Genomic DNA, 20,850 nt, shown 5'->3' with positions numbered 1-20,850 from the left:
AGAGGGAGAGGGAGAAGGAGAGGGAGAGGGAGAGGGAGGTCTTCTTTGTTCTTCTATGACCAGATACCTTTTCAAAATACCCAATCAACTTTCCAAGCTTTTGCAGGTCCACTCCAACCTATCCATTGTTTCCCCAGGCCCACTGACTGATCTCTGTGGTCAAGCACCTCCCTCTGCACCATTTTTACTTCTGTTGCATATGTACTTACCTCCCCCTGCTCCCTTACATCAGTACCTGAGGGCAGGAAGTGTTCCTGGGGATATTTCCTGTGTAGTCTAGGGGTTAAGTCCCCTCTGCAGCAGTCCTCCAGAGTGTGTGTGAAGCTTTAGATTCCTGGTGAGGCAAACAGGCTCAGTGTCCGATTCAGCTCCCCATCCCAGTAGGCTCACAATGTCTGATTCCCTTTGCTTCCTTCCTTTAATATCTAGCTATCTACAGTAACACCTTTTTTTTTATTGCTTAAAGCATTACAAAGGGTATTACATATGTGTCCATTTTTCCCCGCCCTTGACAATACCCCGGCTTCCCCTACCCCCCAGTGTCTTATGTCCATTGGTTATGCTTATATGCATGCATACAAGTCCTTCGGTTAATCTCTTACCCCCCTCCCTTCTGCCCCTCAACCCTCCCCGGCCTTCCCGCTGCAGTTTGACAATCTGTGTGAGGCAGCTCTGCCTCTGTATCTATTATTGTTCAAAAGATTATAATGGTCTCTATTATCCATGAATGAGTGAGATCATGTGGTATTTTTCCTTCATTGACTGGCTTATTTCACTTAGCATAATGCTCTCCAGCTCCATCCATGCCGTTGCAAATTGTAAGAGTTCCTTCTTTTTTACAGCAGCATAGTATTCCATCGTGTAGATGTACCACAGTTTTCTAATCCATTCATCTACTGATGGGCACTTAGGCTGTTTCCAAATCTTAGCTATGGTGAATTGTGCTGCTATGAACATAGGGGTGCATAGATCCTTTCTGATTGGTGTTTCTGGTTTCTTGGGATATATTCCTAGAAGTGGGATCACAGGGTCAAATGGGAGTTCCATGTTTTGTTTTTTGAGGAAACTCCATACTGTCTTCCATAGTGGCTGCACCAGTCTGCATTCCCACCAGCAGTGCACAAGTGTTCCTTTTTCTCCACATCCTCTCCAGCACTTGTCGTTTGTTGATTTGTTGATGATAGCCATTCTGACAGGTGTGAGATGGTACCTCATTGTTGTTTTGATTTGCATCTCTCGGATGATTAGTGACTTTGAGCATGTTTTCATATGTCTCTTGGCTTTCTGAATGTCCTCTTTTGAAAGGTGTCTATTTAGATCCTTTGCCCATTTTTTGATTGGATTGTTTATCTTCTTTTTGTTAAGTTGTATGAGTTCCCTATAAATTTTGGAGATTAGGCCCTTATCAGATATAATGTTGGCAAATATGTTCTCCCATGTAGTGGGCTTTCTTGTTGTTTTGTTGATGGTTTCTTTTGCTGTGCAGAAACTTTTTATTTTGATGTAGTCCCATTTGTTCATTTTCTCTTTAGTTTCAACTGCCCTAGGAGCTGTATCAGTGAAGAAATTGCTTCGGCATATGTCTGAGATTTTGTTGCCTTTGTATTCTTCTAGAATTTTTATGGTTTCCTGTCGTACATTTAAGTCCTTTATCCATTTTGAGTTTATTTTTGTGTATGGAGTAACACCTTTCTAACTATGTAACTTCAGCTTGTCATTTATCATGACATTCTGATTACTTTCTTCTGCACTGGAGTCTGAATGTTTATTCCTGGTCTTATTTTTAGGATTTTTTTCCCACTTAGTTCCCTATCAAATTATTATTTTTTCCTCCTTGAGATGAAAGTGCAGGCTCAAAGATAACTTTGTTTGGAGAATTATCTTCCAAAGTTGTGCCTTTATCTCAAGACAAGAAAGCAATGACCACAAAGTCTCATTTACCCAGTGTGGACTCGGTTCCTTTCTCAGGATGAGACTCAGCTGACTTGATTTCCAACACAGGTACCCCCTCCTGGTGAACAATCCTTGTTTCCAATCAGGCTTCATGTCCACTTCACAGAACATCTGGATAAGGGCATGTGACTTTCTGAAAATTTATTTTGTACATGATCCCCTTCCTCCAACAAGAACCTGGTTTTTCTGCTTTAACTGACCAGGTGATGAGCTGGCCCACCTTGCGCAATGCCGTTTTTAACTGTACCGTGGATGATTTTTTTTTGAGCTGTGTGCCTTCCAGTAAAACAGTTCTCCTAAACCTCTCTAATTATAAGAACCACCAGGGTACTTATGTAACTATATATATTACCAGACCCACAGCATCAAAACACTAGACAAGCATTAGGGAAATTGAATGTTTAACAATAACACTCAAGTGAATCTTATGATCAGAAGAGTCTAGAAACACTACCATAAAATATTTCTCTCTAAATCAGATGCCAGACTATCCTATATAATAGAGGTAATATGCAAATTGACCATCACACCCTTGTACAAGATGGCCGCCCCCATGTGGGCACAAGATTACTGCCATAAGATGGCTGGCAGGGGAGGGCAGTTCGAGGTGACCGGACTGGCAGGGGAGGGCAGTTGGGGGGGGGACCAGGCCTGAAGGGGAGGGCAGTTGGGGGAGATTGGGCTGGCAGGGGAGCAGTTAGGTGTCAATCAGGCTGGCAGTGGAGTGGTTAGAGGGTGATCAGGCTGGCAGGTAGAAGCGGTTAGGGGCAATCAGGCAGGCAGGCAGGCGAGCGGTTGGGAGCCAGCAGTCCCGGATTGTGAGAGGGATGTCCGGGTCCTAGATTGGAGAGGGTGAAGGCTGGGCTGAGGTACACCTCCCCCCCAGTGCACAAATTTTGTGCATTGGGCCTCTAGTGTTACATAATCCTTTTTAGAGTGACTAGTTTCTTTTTATTTACCTGCTATTACCCTGTTTCTTAAATTATCCTTTGAGTGTGAGAATCATAATTAGGTGAGGTGCTTGTCTGAGATGCAGATGCCAGGCCTATGGAAGTAGACTCTTTGAGCCAAGGAATCTGCATTTTTCACATGCTCCTTTAGATAAAATCACTGATCTAACAATGTCCCTTCATTGTTCTAGAGCATTTCTTCCATTCTACAGCTTTAATGTGACTATAAACCAGGAATTTGGTTAAATGCACCAAATTTAGTATGCACCTGATTTAGTATGTCCATCTGGGTGGGGCCTGCAGTTCTGCAGGTGATGCTAAGGCTGCTGGTCTGTAAACCATATCAGCATAGGGTGCTCCCAAATTTCCAGAGCAAAATGGCCCAAACTATTGGACATCACAGAACCTGTAGTTTTCTTTTAATGGGAGAAGAGTGGACTCCATTGTCATCTAAACTCTGACTAGTCATAATCGCATTAATGGGACACAGGAAAGTTCAGAACAAAACCTTCCTGTTTCTGAAGGAAACACTCAGCCTTCTCAACTGTTATGATTGTGTGCTTGCTGCCCAGAAACCCACACCTTCACCTTTCTTAGTGAGCCCTCTTCCAGACCACCTGAGCCCGAACCACCAATTCCTGGGCTAGACCCACTGGACCAAAGATGTTCACTTATCCTTGTTTCCACATAAGTGGGATAAAGTCAGGCATAAATAGCCTTACACAAGGAGCATTGTCAATTTTTATTTCAGGTCACATTTCTATGCTCTTTTTTATTGGTTTCTTTATTTCCTTTTGTTTTCTCTAGGAGAAATCCATACCCATTTTCTAGGTTTCAGTTCTTGGGTAATTTCTTATTTCTTACCTAATCTTTCAGATCCTTTCCATCTTGTAGCTAATGAAAACCATGTGGTCATGCATTGTTAATAAATGTGAACTCTCATTCTTCTTCCAAAGTTTGCTTTCAGGTGGATCTCAGCATGATAGTTTGTTATTTTTGAATATTTGAGTTGGGACCAAATCTAAGTAGTACAGTTATTTGTTGCTTTTTTAAAGAGTGATTGTCTTGCTAATTTATCTCCTCATACTGTTAGTTTAATCCTTCATTCCAAATTCTACATTGCACAATTATTTCAAACTCTGAGGCTCTGGATTTCCTTCAGTAATTTTCTTAACTGTATATCAGAGAATGGCAAAAGGTTTCTGGTCTGTAGGCCCACATCATTAGTATCACATGGGGATTTTTTAATGCCCTAGTCCCTACTTCCAGTGATTTTTAAAGAGCAGGAGCCCTGGCCAGGAAGCTCAGTTGACTAGAGCACCATCCTGATACTCCAAGGTTGTAGGTTTGATCCCTGGTCAGGACACATACAAGAAGCAACCAATGAATAAGTGGAACAACAAGTCAATGTTTCTCTCTCTCTCTCTCTCTCTCTCTCTCTCTCTCTCTCAAATCAATCAATAAAAATAAAAATTAGAAAATAAAAAGAAGACCATAGGCTTTGGTAAACTCTTGGTCTCTCTTGCCTTCAACATATGAAGCATTGTGCAGACCACTCAGCAGGACTCAGAAGTACACCTGACAAGTATCATGTAAGCTGGGATTGTCCTGTCCACTTCCAACTCCATCCATTTCATCCTTAAGCTTTGTAGACTCTATCTACACATCATATCCTAAGTCATTCTCTCCTGTCAATATCTGCTCCTCTTTCTTCTTTTATTTGAAGTCATTATTTTAGTTTCTTACATGAGCTAAGTATCCTCCTGCTCTGGGCATTAGAAGATGAATTTTCCTGTATAAGGAGCAATCCCTTCCCACCTACTACCACTTCACCAGTTTACCTTCTGCTCATACTTCCCTGCTCAGCTTAAATTCATTCACTTTGGAAATATTTGCCAAAATCCCTGATGTTTAGTTGCTAGGATACTGCAATAAATAAATCAGAAGACAGGGCACCTGCTCTCATAGAGTGTATACTCTAGTAGAGGAAATGAGTCTTAAAAAATAAAAACAAGAACAAGAGTTAATTTTATAAGTGCTTTGCCCAAAATTAAAAGGATAATGTGACAGTGAGTGGCTGAATGACTGATATCTCTATATTGTTGGTCACAGAAGATCTCTTGGAGTAGAGGACATTGAAATGAGGTCTGAACATAAGAAGGAGCCAGCCATGGGTAGATTAGAGGAAAGAGAGATACAGGGGCAAGGTTAAGTCAAGATTGAGAAGACCAAGTGAGGGGTTTAGATTTTGTCTAAGCAAGATGGAAAGTTATGGAAGGGGTTTAAGCCAAGTCCTTGGATATGATATGATTTATGAGTCTAAAAGACTCTGGCTGCTGTGTTGATGAAAGATTTCAGAATGGTGAACCTAGGTGATAAAGGGTGATGCTTGGACAAGGGTGGAGGTAACAGATATTGAACTGTGACCCTGAACACCTTAATATCAGACTTCTGGCTTCTAGAACTGTGGGTGAATAAATTTGGTCATTTTAAGTCACCAAGTTTGTAGTTATTTGTTTTGGCAATCACAGGAAATTAATATACCACTTTGGAAAAAAAGAGAGAGAAAGAAATAAAAATTTAGATGATGTGCACTGTCATGCCTATGATTCCCCGCACTGAGCATAGGCCCAAAATGTGACACTGGGGATGTTGTCATAACTCTAGTTGATAAAGATAAACCTATTTCCTACAACATGTTAGGTGTGCCCTGATTGTTGGCATGGGGATGCAGGAGGTGGGCTAACTATGTGGCTGGTTAGGGTTAATATTTGATTTTCTCTGGTTGGTCCTAAGTTAAAAATAGGGACAAAAATTATGGACATTGTCAATTATTAATCAAGTCTTGACCATTTGAGGCTGATTGTTATAGGGGTTATTGTTTAGCTTCCTGAATAGTTACTAGAGATAATAGTCTGGTTTCCAGAAAGTCTCTCCTAGAGCAGGCTGGATTCCTGGCTGGTCATTTGTAGAAAAGGTGTTGGCTTTGGGGAAGTTTGGGAAGCTTGTTGCAGTATAGGACAGAGTTCCATTTTTCTACATGGTCCGGCAATTGTCCATTTGTATATTCAGTCTGTTGGCCTGGTCGGACTTTGGTGAAGACTGAGAAGGCATCATCTTTGGGCTGGATGATGTGGTACACACATGCACCTATCAACAGTGACACAATTAAGAGAAAGGCCCTCAGCATGTATGATTTGTTCAAACCTCCCACTGAAGACACAAAGGTTTTTGATGAGAAGATGTTCAGAGCCAACCAAAGGGAGTTTCACCATTTTATTAACTGCTTCGCTTTGAAAAAGTTGAAGGTTGTCGGTGAAGTTGCCTCAGCCGATGAAGTGGTAGCAGATCCTGAGCAAACAGCTAAGGACAATCACAGCAGGAAAAAAAGGCTCCCCTCAGGGATAAGTTTTAATTCTGGGGAGGTTAGGCTTTTATGTGGAAAACAAACTTACCAACTACAATTATATTTTAGACTTTCAGAAAGATAAGATACTGACTTCAATGCAGCTAAAGGATACATGATTGCATTATTTTGAAGCAGTGCCACCAGGCTTAATAAATAGGGTTGTAAACTCCCAGTCTCAATTGGTAAGAACAGAAATATCCTACCTGGTTACTTGCATTCAATTAAACCAGTGGTAGGCAAACTCATTAGTCAACAGAGCCAAATATCAACAGTACTTCTTCAAAATAGACTTCTGCGCATGGGCCACAAAGTTTCAATCGCACTGTATGCACGCCCTCACGTGGTATTTTGTGGAAGAGCCACACTCAAGGGGCCAAAAAGCCGCATGTGGCTTGCGAGCCGCAGTTTGCCGACCACGGAACTACACTGTGTTGGCTAGCCTTATTGCAGAGGTCAAGTGGTACCTGATTACAGACAATGTTCCTGGCCTTTTTGCAACACTCAGATTTGCACAGCATAACTTGAAAGTCCTCTTTCTCTATACCAGTGATGGCGAACCTTTTGAGCTTGGCGTGTCAGCATTTTGAAAAACCCTAACTTAACTCTGGTGCTGTGTCACATATAGAAATTTTTTGATATTTGCAACCATAGTAAAACAAAGATTTATATTTTTGATATTTATTTTATATATTTAAATGCCATTTAACAAAGAAAAATCAACCAAAAAAATGAGTTCGCGTGTCACCTCTAACACGCGTGTCATAGGTTCACCATCACTGCTCTATACCATGCCCTCATGCCCTCCTCCATCCTGCAGATTCTCAACTCAGAAATCACCAGCATTTCAAAGCCTCATGTTCCCATGTTCTCAGAGTTGGGTAAAACAATGAATGTTAATCTGCTTTTAACAGGCATTTGGATGACCTTCAACATTGCCAGTCACAGCATCCACACTGCAATGGATGGTTAAACCCCAAACTATCAATTCATATTGGCCAAACCTACAGAAAGAATGTTCAAAATGCATTGGTAATGGCTCATTAACACCCTCAAGGAAGAATTTAAAAATTGAACCAGGCCAGTTTGGCTCAGGTGGTTGAGCACTGTCCCATGTACATGCCTGGGTTTCAGGCTTGAACCCCAGTAGGGAGCATGCAGGGAGCAGATAATCAATGTTTCTCTCTCATAGATATTTCTATCTCTCCATCTCCCTTACTCTCTCTGAAGTCAATAAAAACATATAAAAAAGAATTAATTGAGGACCCTCTGGAAACATTGAGGGTGTAACAAGGAGATCCAGTGTGATTCTCAATCAGGGGCAACATGTCTCCCTGGGGACTTTGGCAATGTGTGGAGACATTTTTGGTCATCACATTAAGGGGGTGCTACTGGCATCTAGTGGGTAGAGAGAGACCAGGGGTATAACTAGCAACTGGCATTAATCAAAGCAATTAACATGTGGGAAGAAGGAAAGACCAAAATCAGTTTCAGGAAATGAAGATCTTGTAGAACAAGGCACAAATCATCTTTTCTTGCCCAGTGTCTAGAGGCCTTCCTATTTTTCTCCTTTCTCTCAGGACTGAAACTCTGAGACTACACCAGGGAACCTGGGCGTATAGATGTGAACAAAACCAACTCCATCTCTGTGTCCCAACCTCACTGTCCTTATGGAGCATATCTAAGTTTTCTAGTTAATGATTGCCTGTTTTCCTCAAAATGTAGCCATAAATATTTTTTAGAGTGATGGCTGGAATGTCATGACAACCAAGATAAATATAAAACTGATGATAATATTGAATATAAACAATCATGGTATGGCCCCTGGTGCTACTGTGTTCTTTGTCCCTTTATCTTGTCAATTATTAGTATTTGAGTTATAAAAGACAAAGTGCTATAACAATAGTCTATTAGTAGAAAATAATCTGTCCAGAATTGCTGGGTCATCTATTTGCTCTGACCCAATCTTCCTGTAAGCAAATTACTGTATAATAAATTGTTATATTCTGCAGAGTTTCCTGCTTCATTTGTCGGTCTTAAGATACCTTCTTGTTATGGTGGTCGTTACACCTTTGCCCCACCATCAGACACTGGGTTACCAGGTAATCTCCTAGAGCAAAGCCACCCAACTACACTGGACCCCTATAACTCTTAACTGTTAATGTAGGGGGAACTTAACATTTAATTGACTATTAGGAAAAAGGGAAGTACTTGGAGAAGAAAATCAGTCATGCTATCAAAACAGTAGATCTGAGGGGTGACCATTGAGAGGTTAGTGCAGAAAATCCCAGTGCCATAAAGACATCTGAAGATGTTATGTAAAGGTTTGACTTTGCGCCTCCAGAGCTGGTTTGTGCTAGTTTCACAGTGAGCAGCATGCCAAGTGGGAACACGTGCACCATCTGGAGCACTCAGCTGGGTGTTCTGAAAGTTGTGGTGGGACAGTCTAGGTGCTGTGTTTAGACACATGTGGCTATATTTTTAGAAAGTTTTAAAAAATCTCAGTTTCTGGGACTTTACTCTTTGCTAAGCCCTCCAAAGGATGCATTTGTTTTCAGTCAGTCTACTACATACTTCATTTTATTTTAAAACTATGGTTTAGAGTTTTTGAGCTGACTGCTTTTATTCCAGACATGCTGCATATGCAACTTAGGGAAGTGACACTGATTTTAAACCTCACAGCCAATAGGGATGATAATTTCACTGTGGTGTCAGGAGTGACTTTGGATCCAGGTGGCACAGACATGAGAGGACTGACTGGAGCATGCAGCTGGGGAGATGCAGACTGACCCTCCCTGCAAGGAGCCTACATTTGAGTTTCCCTTTAATGCTGCCATGAAGTGTGGAAATCATTATGTTTCTATAGGAAGTAAAATCTAGTCATCACTCATACTAGGAATGCTCTGTTTAGCTCACCCACACTGACAAGTGGAGGCTAATCAGGATGTTTGAAGCTTTAAAACCATAAGACAGAAGGTGGTGAAACCCAACAACTACTCAAGGGGAAGCTGAACAGACACTTAAGGAAACAGGAAAAGAGGATATTCATGAATCAAGGCGAGAGTTGATTTGGTAACCATTGATAACCTTGATATTCTCAGAAGGTTCCTTCCAAGTCAGAGTATGTAAGAGCCACTTGGAGAGGGAGAGAGCCAGAATTGCAAGTTTTCTCTTTTGGCTATTGACCTTGTGCCATATGTAGAAAGTCTTTAACACTGAATGTGCTTTCTGACTGTTTTTTTTTTGCATATAGCCACAGAGAATAGGGTTCCCTTTGGAGGCTTTGTACCTTTGTCAAGGTAAGAGGAAGCTTGTCTTTCAAATCAGGTTAGGGAAGAAGCCACAGAACATCTACTGTTTATAATGGATTCTTCTAGATGAACTTGCCATCGCCTTAACAGTTCAGAACAACTGAATTTAAAGTAGAGATTAGTTGAGAGGCCTCTGCCTGAGAATGTTTTTATTCTGACTGGTTTTAAAAAGAGTTTAAAGGAGAAAACATTCTTTGTTTAAAGAATATTCCCTAGCCAGAAAGCAGTGTGTCACTAAGGCTATCTAGACACTTATGGGAGTTCACCTGTGCCTTGTTCAAGATTCTCCAAAGGTACAAGTGGGCCCCTTTGAATGCATGAATGTTCTTGTTGTGTGAGCTCAGGTGAGCCGTTGGTGCCTGCGTGGAATTCTGTAATCATTTCTATTTGTTAGCACCATTCATAACACTTCAGCCTCCCTACCAGCTATTCTTGAGTGGGGGAAATCTACATAAGTGAAAGTTCTCATGCCACTGGGAACCAGTCTCCTGTCTATACATCTGCATCTGGGTTGTCTCTCTAAATCTGTATATTGAAGAACACCAGTGTCTAAAGTTTGGGTCCTTGATGAAGGTGGTAACTACTTTAAGTTCTTTTTAACCAAAACCAAAGAACATTTGTAAAGCTGATCTTATAGACCATATGGAGAATGATACTTCTGCTCTTACAAAACTGAGAATATAGGGACTTTCTGAATCAGAGATCAAACCAAACCTTGCTTGCTTGGTATGGGAGAATCAGTCACCAGAGACCTAATTAATATGTTTGATCTGATTTTCTATACTTTTGGTAGGCTGCAATCTTTAATAGCAAGAGAAATTACTATCCTGCAGCTCCCTCCAAGTGGCTTACCTCACAGTCCTTCAATATCCTCTTTCTTAAGGAGTGTTTACATTGTCCAGTGTCTCTGAAGCCAAAGGAAATGGAGTCCTTTTAGAGAGCACAAGGGTACTAAAGTATCAGAATGCAGAATGGAGTGATTATCCCCCAAAGGCAAATACCCTCATAAGAGAGGGAGAATGGAGGTGGCTGCTTTCTTCCTTGCTGGGAGGTTGTGAAAATGTGCTTTGTGAGAACACATAAAGTATTCTACTTTACTGGCCATTTATAGACTACTAGAGGCCCGGTGCACAAAAATTTGTGCACTGAAGGGGAGGGTCCCTCAGCCCAGCTTGCCCCCTATCACATACTGGGAGCCTTCAGGGGATGTCCTACTCCCTGCTCCCTGCTCCCCTTGGGGAGCGGGCCTAAGCCATAGTCTGGCCTCCCTTTGTGGGAGGCGACCGGGCTGATCAGGGGAAGGCACCAGCCCCATCACCCCACTGTTGCAGCCACTGCCAGTCACCGCAGCCACCAAGGTGTTATCATCAACACGGACTCCAGTCCCGTTACCATGAAAAAATGACAACTTTCTTTAGGCATTTTCAAGAAGTGTCTTTCATAAGATATGACATTTCTTTCTTTCTTTTTTATCCTCATCTGAGGCTATGTTTCCATTGATTTTTAGAGAATGTGGAAGAGAAAGGGAAAGACAGAGAGAAACATCAAAGTGAGAGGAACACTTTGATTGGTTGCCTCCTGCATGAGCCCTGACCTGGGCCCAGGCCAGGGAGAAGCCTGCAACCCAGGTACATGCCCTTAGTCAGAACTGAACCCAGACCCAGCAGTGGGCAGGCCGAGGCATTATCCACTGAGCAAAACCAGCTAGGACAGGATATGACATTTCTTAACCCTCCAGCAGCAGACCTTCCTTTTTTTCTCTAGGAGTGTGGTAAAAATCCCTAGATCACCTATTTGGATTCTTATTACCCAAGTTACTAAGAATATTACCAGTGGCATACAGAGAGCTAAGCCAATGAGCAGTCAGAAAAGGTGTTTCCTCTGTAGTTCACACCAATTGCCGGCTTGGCCCCCCTGCCCAGGCCTAATGCCTCTGGCCAAGTCATTAGCCCTGGGCAGGGGACCTCCAACTCCCTGAATCGTAGGCTCAGCTTCTGCTCCCCATGATCACTGGCTCTGCCCCTGCACAGGCCTAATGTCTCTGGCCAAGGCCTTAGGCCTGGGCAGGGGACCCCCAGCTCCCCATGATCACCAACTCGGCCCCTGCTCCCTGCAATTGACGGCTCCACCCCTGCCCAGGCCTAATGCCATAGGCAGGGGACCCCCAGCTCCTGCGATGGCAGGCTCCTCCCCTGCCCAGTCAGAGGCGTTAGGCCTGGGCAGGGGACCCCCAGCTCCCCGCAATCACGGGCTCCACTCCTGCTCCCCACCATCGCTGGCTCCCCCCCTGCTCCCCACCATCCCGGCTCCGCCCATGCCCAGGCCTAACGCTTCTGACCGAGGCATCAGGCCTGGGCAGGGGACCTCTCAGATCTGATTGCAGGCTCTGATAGCCGATAGCTGCTGGGCACCTATATATCCAAATTAACCGCCATCTTTGTTGGCTATTAATTTGCATATCGTGCTGATTAGCCAATGGGAGGCGTAGCGAAGGTACGGTCAATTACCATGTTTGTCTATTATTAGATAGCATTAGTCACCATGTTTCTAAAATGTGGTTTTAAGCTCACAAAGATTTTGGCATTCTCTAAAGTAATTCAGCATTTGTCCTTTACTGCATTAGAAAATACCATTCCCACTTTAATTAATTAAAATAGTTAAAATCTAAACCTTAATGGGAAAGATGATTGGAGTCTTTTGTTTTCTTTTCTAATTTATGGCTTGGTGCTGCACTTTTCTTCAATTGTTTTTATTTTAATCCTGGGGATGAGGGATGGGGGGAACAGTTACTATAATTGTTTTATTTCTGATTCTAGTATGCAACCTTTAAGAATTATTCTAATCCCCAATTTAACTCATGAAGTTTCACTCTTATCTTGAAGGCAAGTGGTATAAGATCTGTAATTTTTAAAATATATTTTTATTGATTTCAGAGAGGAAGGGAGAGTGAGAGAGAGATAGAAACATCAATGATGAGAGAGAATCATTGATCGGCTGCTTCCTGCATGCCCCACATTGGGGATAGAGCCTGCAATCCGGGCATGTGCTCTAATCAGGAATTGAACCATCACTTCATGGTTCATAGGTCAACATTCAACCACTGAACCATGCCAGCTGGGCTAAATATGTTTTATTGATTTTCTCAGAGAGAGAGGAAGGGAGAGATAGAAACATCAATGAGAGAGAAACATTGATCGGCTGCCTCCTGCAAACCCCTTAACGGGGGTCAAGCTTGCAACCCTGGCATATGTGCTAATCAGGAATCCAACCAGAGATCTCTAGGTGCATAGGATGATGCTCAACCATCCAAGCCACACCAGTCAGGCAAGATTTGTATTATTTTCAATTATCTTTCAGACTCCATGATCCCTCAAGCTATACTTTACTATAACTTCACTTTTGAGAGTTTATTGTTTCTTTTCTTCTGATGTAATAGACATCTTGATAAAATTGTAGCATTAGTATTTTACAAATTTAATTTAATGTTGATAAGAGAACTGGTTATTTGTCATCTTTCTCACTATTCACCCACTTGTCTGTTTTCCCATGACATTGGACATTGACAGAAACTTTCCAGACTTTAGTCACAATGGAACAGCTTGCTTATGCCACAATATCAGATACTGGGAGGGTAAGGGATTCACCAATCCAAGAGACCTAGGGTCTGATGCAAGTTATTTGTTCTTTATGAAACTTAGTTTCCTCATCAGTAAAATGAGACTTTGGATTAGTTCAGTGAATAGCAAGAGTTCACACAAATAGTTACAGGATCAATAGCAATTCAGGCCAATATTTATTGAGCAGCTATTACATGTTTGTTTTGTCTTTTTAATATGCCATTGGAGCATGAATTGAGAAAGCAGACCAGTAAGTGAGTAATTTTCATAGATTAATAATACCTTGAGAACTAAATTCAAGAGCAGCAAGAAAAGCTATAAAAGAATGGCTTGAGCCCACAAGTTTTTTTTCAGTTCTTCAAAAATCAAATGAAATGCTTACATTTGCTCTAAGACTAACTAAATAACTAAAATACCTAGTTTCTTTCTGGTAGCTGGAAAAATTTAAACTTCGTTTGGCAAGATTGGTTCTATTATGCTGATCCAGAGCCCTGGTTGGTAGCTGGAGCCATAAGTAACAATTCCAGCACCTGTGGCATGTGACATTCCTGTATGTGCCCTGACTTGGGATCAAACCTACAACCTTGTCACATGGGATGATGCTCTAATCAACTGAGCTATCCAGCCAGGCTAAAATTAACTTTTAAATTCATGTTGTAGCTCATAGATGGGTGTTATTACCAATGTACACCATCTGGTAACTTTCTATTTTAACTATGCATTCTTGCTAACTAGATTCTGAGATTTTAAAATCACTATTTTAAATTTATGTGACTAAGCATTCATGATCTGTGGAAAAAAGTCTTGGTCATTCTGCCCTCATTAGAGTCCTAAATTTGATTTATAATAAAAGCACATATTATCAGTTAAAGGAATTTGTTTCACAAACCAACATTTTCAAATGTGAAGTCTATGAAATAAAAAGCAAAAGAGAGCCCTTAGTGGTTAAAAGACTCCATGCTCCACTACCAGGTGGTAAGTGTTTTCAGTTCCAAAACTTTGTCTGTTCTTCATGTGTCTGCAGTGCTCAGTGCTTGGCACATAGTGGGCACTTGGTACAAATTTAATTGGAAGCACGCCAATGGACCAGAAACATTACAGCAATCCTATATGGTTGCTAATGCCCTTCAAAAGGCTAGGCCTAGGCCAATATCCAAAGGCTTGGACAACTCCAGAATGTGTTGTGTGGACAAACCCTTGAGCTAATTGGATGCCCTCTTCACATGTTTTGTGAATTAAAACCTCTGCAGACACACCCTTGGGCACTATCACCTCATGTGAGTGGTCCGTGTGGTTTTGATCTTTTCTTCTGGTGTAATATTTCTTGCTTACCTCTACCTTTTAATTTTTGCTATGTCCATTTGTGTAGATTTTTTTTTCTTTTTTCTTTTTTAAAGCAATTGAAATCTCTTGCAGGGGCACATGGGCAGGCCAAAACAGCCAACATCAGCCCTAAGTAACTATTGTGGAGGCCTGGGCATGCTCAGTAATGCCCTGATTCATTTTCCCCTCTGCTTTTGGCTATAAAGCCACAAATATTATAACTCGAGGCAGAATTTTCTCCTCCTCCTCCCTCTCCCTTTTCTTCTCCCTTTCCTCCTTCTCCTTCTCCTCTTCTTTCTTTTTAAATCCGTTCTCTTCTTTTTGCCCCTAAGAGTTCAATTTACAAGGTTGTTCAAGAAACATTCTCCTATTTATAGTCCTGCAACTTTTATATTTCATGTACACATATATTCCTTCTTTACTAAATGCTATGAACTACTTTGTTGGTTTGAGGAAATAGGCAAATATCTTATATAATAAAAGAGAAACATGCACATCAACCATCCCTCTGCTATGCTCAAGCCATGCCCACAAGCCACACCCACCAGTCAATCAGGAGTGAGTATGCAAATTAACCCAACTAAGATGGCGGTGGCCACGGAGCTGTAGCGAGCAGGATGCTTGGGTTGCCCCTGGTGATGGAGGAAGCCAAGCTTCCCGCCTGCCCTGGCTGGCCCTGGGCTCCACTCAAGGCTACAAAGTTTCAATTATAGAAGATAAATAAATCCCAGATACCTGCTTCCAGCCAGCCATGGCCTCTGCTCAAGGAGGGCCTGGGAGCCTGGGTTGCCGGACCTGGGCTCTGTTCAAGGCTACAAAGTTTCAATTATAGAAGATAAATAAATCTCCCCCCCCCAAAAAAAAAGAAAAAACGGAGAGGCTAGGAGCTTCGGTTGCTGGGAGGTGTGGCCAGCCTGAAAACAGCCATCAGCCCCTCACCCAGGCTGGCCAGGCACCCTAACAGGACTCTCCCACCCTGAAGGGGCTTGGCCAGCCTGCAAACAGTCATCAGACCCTCACACAGGCTGGCCAGGCACCCCAGTGGGGACCCCCACCCTGATCTGGGACACCCTTCAGGGCAAACCAACCAGCCCCCACCCGTGTACCAGGTCTCTATCCTATATAATAAAAAGGTAATATGCAAATTGACCCTAACAGCAGAGCAACTGGGAATGACTGGTCACTATGACACACACTGACCACCAGAGGGCAGATGCTCAATGCAGGAGCTGCCCCCTGGTGGTCAGTGCGCTCCCACAGTGGGAGCTCTGCTCAGCCACAAGCCAGGCTGATGGCTACCAGCACAGCGGTGGTGGCAAGAGCCTCTCCCACCTCCTCAGCAGTGCTAAGGATGTCCGACTGCAGCTTAGGCCTGCTCCCTGCTGGCAAGTGGACATCCCCCAAGGGCTCCCAGGCTGCCAGAGGGGTGTCTGACTGCCAGCTTAGGCCCGATCCCCCGGGGAGTGGGCCAAAGCCAGCAGGTGGACATCCCCTGACGGGTCCCAGACTGCGAGAGGGCACAGGCCGGGCTGAGGGACTCCCCCCCGCCCGAGTGCACAAATTTTCGTGCACCGGGCCTCTAGTGTTTATATAAAACCATTCAGAATATAAAAGGGAAAGAACATGTTTTGAGCTTAGAAAATTGGAATTGCATATATAGGGAAGATAATTTTCAGTTAAAGTCAGGCATCAGAATTAGATCTGGAATTATTATGAATCCTTTGTTACTAAAGTATAAAATGGTTTAAAATGCATAATGAAAAAGTTAATAGATTAGACTATAATTTTAAACTACTGTACTTTAAAAGAAAACCAAAGAGCTTATATGCATATATGAATAACCCATGGACACAGACAATAGGGTGGTGAAGGCCTGGGGTGTAGGGAAGGTGGTGAGGTGGAGGGGATCAATGGGAAACAAAAAGGGATATCTGAAATACTTTCAACAATAAATATAAATTGAAAACAAAGAAATGCATAAACTATATAAAAACTACATTTAAAAAGTTATCATATTTCAGCAACTGCCTATAAAGATAAATATTTATGGTGTGATAGACAAAGGTACAAGACTTTAATATAGAATGCATCCTTACAAACCAATAAGAAAAAGACCATCCCAATTGCAAAAGCCAAAAGAAGGATAAGCATTTGGGGGAGATATACAACTTTATTGGCAATCAAACCAATTCATGTATAAAGCAATGAAATTCAATATTTGTTTTTAAATTAGCAGAGTTTTTAAAAAGATAAGTGAAGGGTCAGGCAAATGACCATTCTTATATTTTAATGAAAGTACAGTTTGGGTCAGCCTGCTTGGAGGGCAATTTGTCAAAAGCTTTTAAAAGCACTTGTCTTTAGATCTACCAATCCCACTTAATAATTTATTCAGAAAATATTTTGAGCAACTATGATGCACCTCATGATTTCTAGTTATTATAAATTAAATTTCAAATACCAAGGACTAAATCTATCCTAAGGAAATAATCAGATAACAGCACATTCATTTTATAAAGATGTTATTAATAATAGTAAAATATTGAATGTGAGTTAAATGTCCAACATGAGGAAGTTAGCTAAGCAAATTATGGTACATCCATGCAGTGAAATGCACTGTAACCATTACAAGGAAAAGTGAAAGTGCTCACAGTATATTGTGGTGTGAAAAGGGCTAGTAACAGATGGATATGTGCAGAATAACCCCACTATATAAATGAGTAGAAAAAATGCTAGATTTGTACACCACTCTCCAAATAAAAAGTATCACTCAATGGGTGGGTTTTAAAATATTCTTTATATTTTCTATCCACAGTGAACATTGATTATCATTACAATAATACAAATATTTTTATTTATTAAAAATGGTTCCTCAAGAATAAGATATGTAAATTTGAACATCATAATTGGTCACATTTACTAAGAGGGAAATAAAAAGCTCTTTACTAATTAAAATGTTTATTGTTGGACTTAATGAACACAAACACCAAGGATTTAAATCTAATAAAACCAAAGTTGTTTCTCAGCCTCAGGCCAAAAGCCATTTTGCAGACACCACCTTGTGGTTGCAGAGACTCATATGGTGCTCTTATAAACAGGGTAAAGTCACCTCTTCTCTGATTTTACCTCTTCTGAGAAAATTCTGTCATTTCCCACACATGGTGAAGATCCACAGCTATTCCTGCAAGGATTCACAAGAAAGTAAACTTGGCATAGGTGGAATCTTTTCTAATGGTGAAATAATCCATCACTTCCTATCTAGGTTTAAGAGGTTGACCTTTGTCTAACATTTTTCTTGGAAGAAAGAATACTTTAACCCAAAAGAGAGACATATACACAAATAACTCAAAGATGGGTGAAGAGAAACCCAACAAAATCACTTCTTTACCAGCCTATTACTCTCAATGTATCCAAAATATTATTGCAAAGAAGGTTAACTACTAGAATTGGGGAATTACTTACTTTATAAAAATTTTTATTGATTAATCTTATAGAAAAGAGGAAGGGAGATTATCTGTATATATAAAAGCCTAAGCGACTGGCCAATCAGCTGACCAGCTGACCGACTGACCAGCTGACCGACTGACCGGCCACACACTGACCACCAGGGGGCAGACACTCAATGCAGGAGGGGAAACCACAGACATGGAAACATGGAACAGACTGATGAATCTCAGAGGGAAGGGGGTGGGGGGAGGGTGTGAAGAGATTAACCAAAGATCTTATATGCATACTAGAGACCTGGTGCATGGATTCTGCACTGGCGAGGTCCCTCAGCCTGGCCTGCGCCCTCTAGCAATCCGGGACCCCTCAGGAGGTTGGAGAGTTGATTTCAGTCCGATCCCCACAGACCAGGCTGAGGGACCCCACCAGTGCATGAATGAGAGAGAAAAAGAGAGAGAAAGAGGGAGAGAGAGAGGAAGAGAGAGAGGGAGAGAGAGAGAGAGAGAGAGAGAGAGAGACATTGATTTGTTGTTCCACTTATTTATTCATTTTGGTTGCTTCTTGTATGTGCCCTGACAGGAGATCCAACCCTGATTCTAACCAACTGAGCTCTTCTCAGCTTGGCCAGGATATTGTTTATTTTGATGTGGAAGACAACTACTGTGCCTTTTCTTCTTTTTTCCTTGATTTATTTGCTATAGATGAGCATTGGGCTGACAAGAAATAGGTGTGACTGAGGATGGCCATATATTTATATTTCCAGTTTGTTGTGCATTTTAAATGGTGTTTGCCATGATCCTATAATGATATGTGGTTGTTCTTTCCCCAGAATGTCGAGTTGTGAAGTCCACTTCTTACACCAAAATAGCTTCGTCATCCCGCAGGACTACCAACAAGAGCCCAGGACCTTCCAGGCGCAGCAAGTCGCCAGCATCAACCAGCTCAGGTAAAGCAACAAAGGAGACTTTGAAGAAAGTGCCTTGTTTATGACCCATAACAAGCAGAGGGTGTGTGAAGTCCAGAGTGTGAGGGTTTAAGATAGTGTAAATTCCAGTTTATAATTTTAGAACATGTCAGAGTGGTGGAGCAGATTTTCCTGGGTCTAACATGTTGGCTGTAAGACAAAACATTGATCTTGGGAACACTAACTTAGGTGAAATCAGAAAACCCAGATTTGCCCACAAATAGAAGTGTACTACTGACTTGCATAATTTCTATCACAAAAATTAATTTTTCAGGCTAAAGGCCACTAACTCTATAAGTCTCTGTTAAAGCATTTATTCCACTTGGGACTGGCTTATGAAGAGTTTCCAATTTGTATTTGCTAAATTTTAGTTTACCATTGGCCCCCAGTGAGGCTGTGGAGCTAATGGCAGTGGGAATGAGAGCCTGGTGCAGTGATAGCTGCAGTAACTTGGCCTGTGTCCTGTCCCCTGGTTCTAGTACTGGTATTTGAGCAAGAAGTGTACTCATAAGATGACTATGTCAGTGCTGCCTTTTCTTTCTTTGGTCTTAAAACTGATATGAGTAAGTTAGGCTGTTTTTGTTTCTGTCTTTGTGACCTTTTTTTAAAACTTAGGTGTAAGATCTATTTCATTATTAATTATTTATTAAAGATATAAACTGTGGAAGGGAATTATTAAATGATACATATATGAAAGTGATTGTCACCTGATTTCATAAAGATGGTGAAGTTCTTAGGAACAAAGGCCGTTAGGGCCTATTCAGAGGCTTTCTTGTACTCAATAGCATGGGCCCAGAGGGATGTGAATAGTTCTCTAGGCTGGGGCTACAAGGCCTGCCTCTGGCACCACTCACCAGCTGTTGTACTACTATGTAAGTTATAACCTCCATATTTAAAAATGGAGGTGCTATAATTTGTTTTTCCTAATAATAAGTAAAACTGAAATCTCCAAAGTAAGTCTTGGAAGCAGGAACTCTCAGCAAGCTGGATAGTTAGAGCACCAAGCCCAACTTGGTTCTCTAGGAGTCACCTTCTTCTTAGGGCTTTACTGATTCCCTAGATATTCTCCAAAGACCTTGATGTTCTTCGACACTCGAAGAGTAGCAACAATGTTCTACCACTGTTCCCTTCGCATAGCATGATCTACATTGTAATCAGCCAGGGAATAAGTCTCAAAACGGCTGGCACTTGAGATGCAGCTTGTTTAACCCTCCTAGTTTAAGAGTGGGCTGAGAATTCCTCCCTGAGTATGACAGAGCTCACCAAGATTGGATGAACACTGAAATGAGACTTTGCTAAAGGTTAAGGTAGTGAGACTCAATGTTTAGAGCATGAATGTCACTTGGTAACTTGGTAAAGTTTATCATCCTGATCCCTGCCCCCTTTTAGCAAATATTCCAGATTATTCAAATCATATAATCTATAAGCCTTTAGTTAGAGAAAAAGTTGTTAAGGAAATGGTTCCCAAAGTGTGGTTCCCTGGACCAGTAGGATCATCATCACCTGACTTGTTGGAAAAGCAAGTCTTAAGCCCCTTCCCAGATCCACTGAATCAAAAACTTTGGAGTTGGAGCCCAGCAACCTGGGTTTTCCAAGCTCTCCAGGTGATGCTGATGCCTACTGTGTTATAGATACAAAAGGGAAGTAGAGGAAGTCATTTGACTCTGAGTAATCTGGGGTGAAAATAGAGCTTGCTTATCTTCATTTATTGGCATGACAGACATGACTTTCTTTTCTACCTCCCTGTTTGCTTCTGAGTGGCAATGCTCATCTGTAACCCTTGCAACCCAAGGGTTGCAGACCTGTAGATTCCTTGAAGTATAAATCTGAAGTGTTGGTCAAGATAACAATGAGCAAAAGAGAAGCCAACTATCTTTTCTACCTC

At 41.7% G+C, this 20,850-nt stretch overlaps 1 protein-coding gene and 1 pseudogene across 4 annotated transcripts in view; both read left to right on the top strand.

Moving 5' to 3' along the window:
- Nucleotides 1-7,282, top strand: part of LOC102263385 — a 16,968-nt pseudogene extending 9,686 nt beyond the window's left edge.
- Nucleotides 1-20,850, top strand: part of DCLK1 (doublecortin-like kinase 1) — a 520,253-nt gene that overhangs the window by 366,576 nt on the left and 132,827 nt on the right. For all 4 annotated transcript variants that reach the window (XM_005883145.2, XM_005883147.2, XM_005883146.2 and 1 more), the window contains exon 5: nt 18,831-18,947. In XM_005883145.2, coding sequence (XP_005883207.1) covers nt 18,831-18,947 — 117 coding nt within the window. The remainder of the gene's footprint in view (nt 1-18,830; nt 18,948-20,850) is intronic.

Source organism: Myotis brandtii, unplaced genomic scaffold (assembly GCF_000412655.1).
Source record: "Myotis brandtii unplaced genomic scaffold, ASM41265v1 scaffold77, whole genome shotgun sequence".
NCBI classification, from domain to species: domain Eukaryota; kingdom Metazoa; phylum Chordata; class Mammalia; order Chiroptera; family Vespertilionidae; genus Myotis; species Myotis brandtii.
This window is presented reverse-complemented; position numbering and strand designations above follow the sequence as displayed.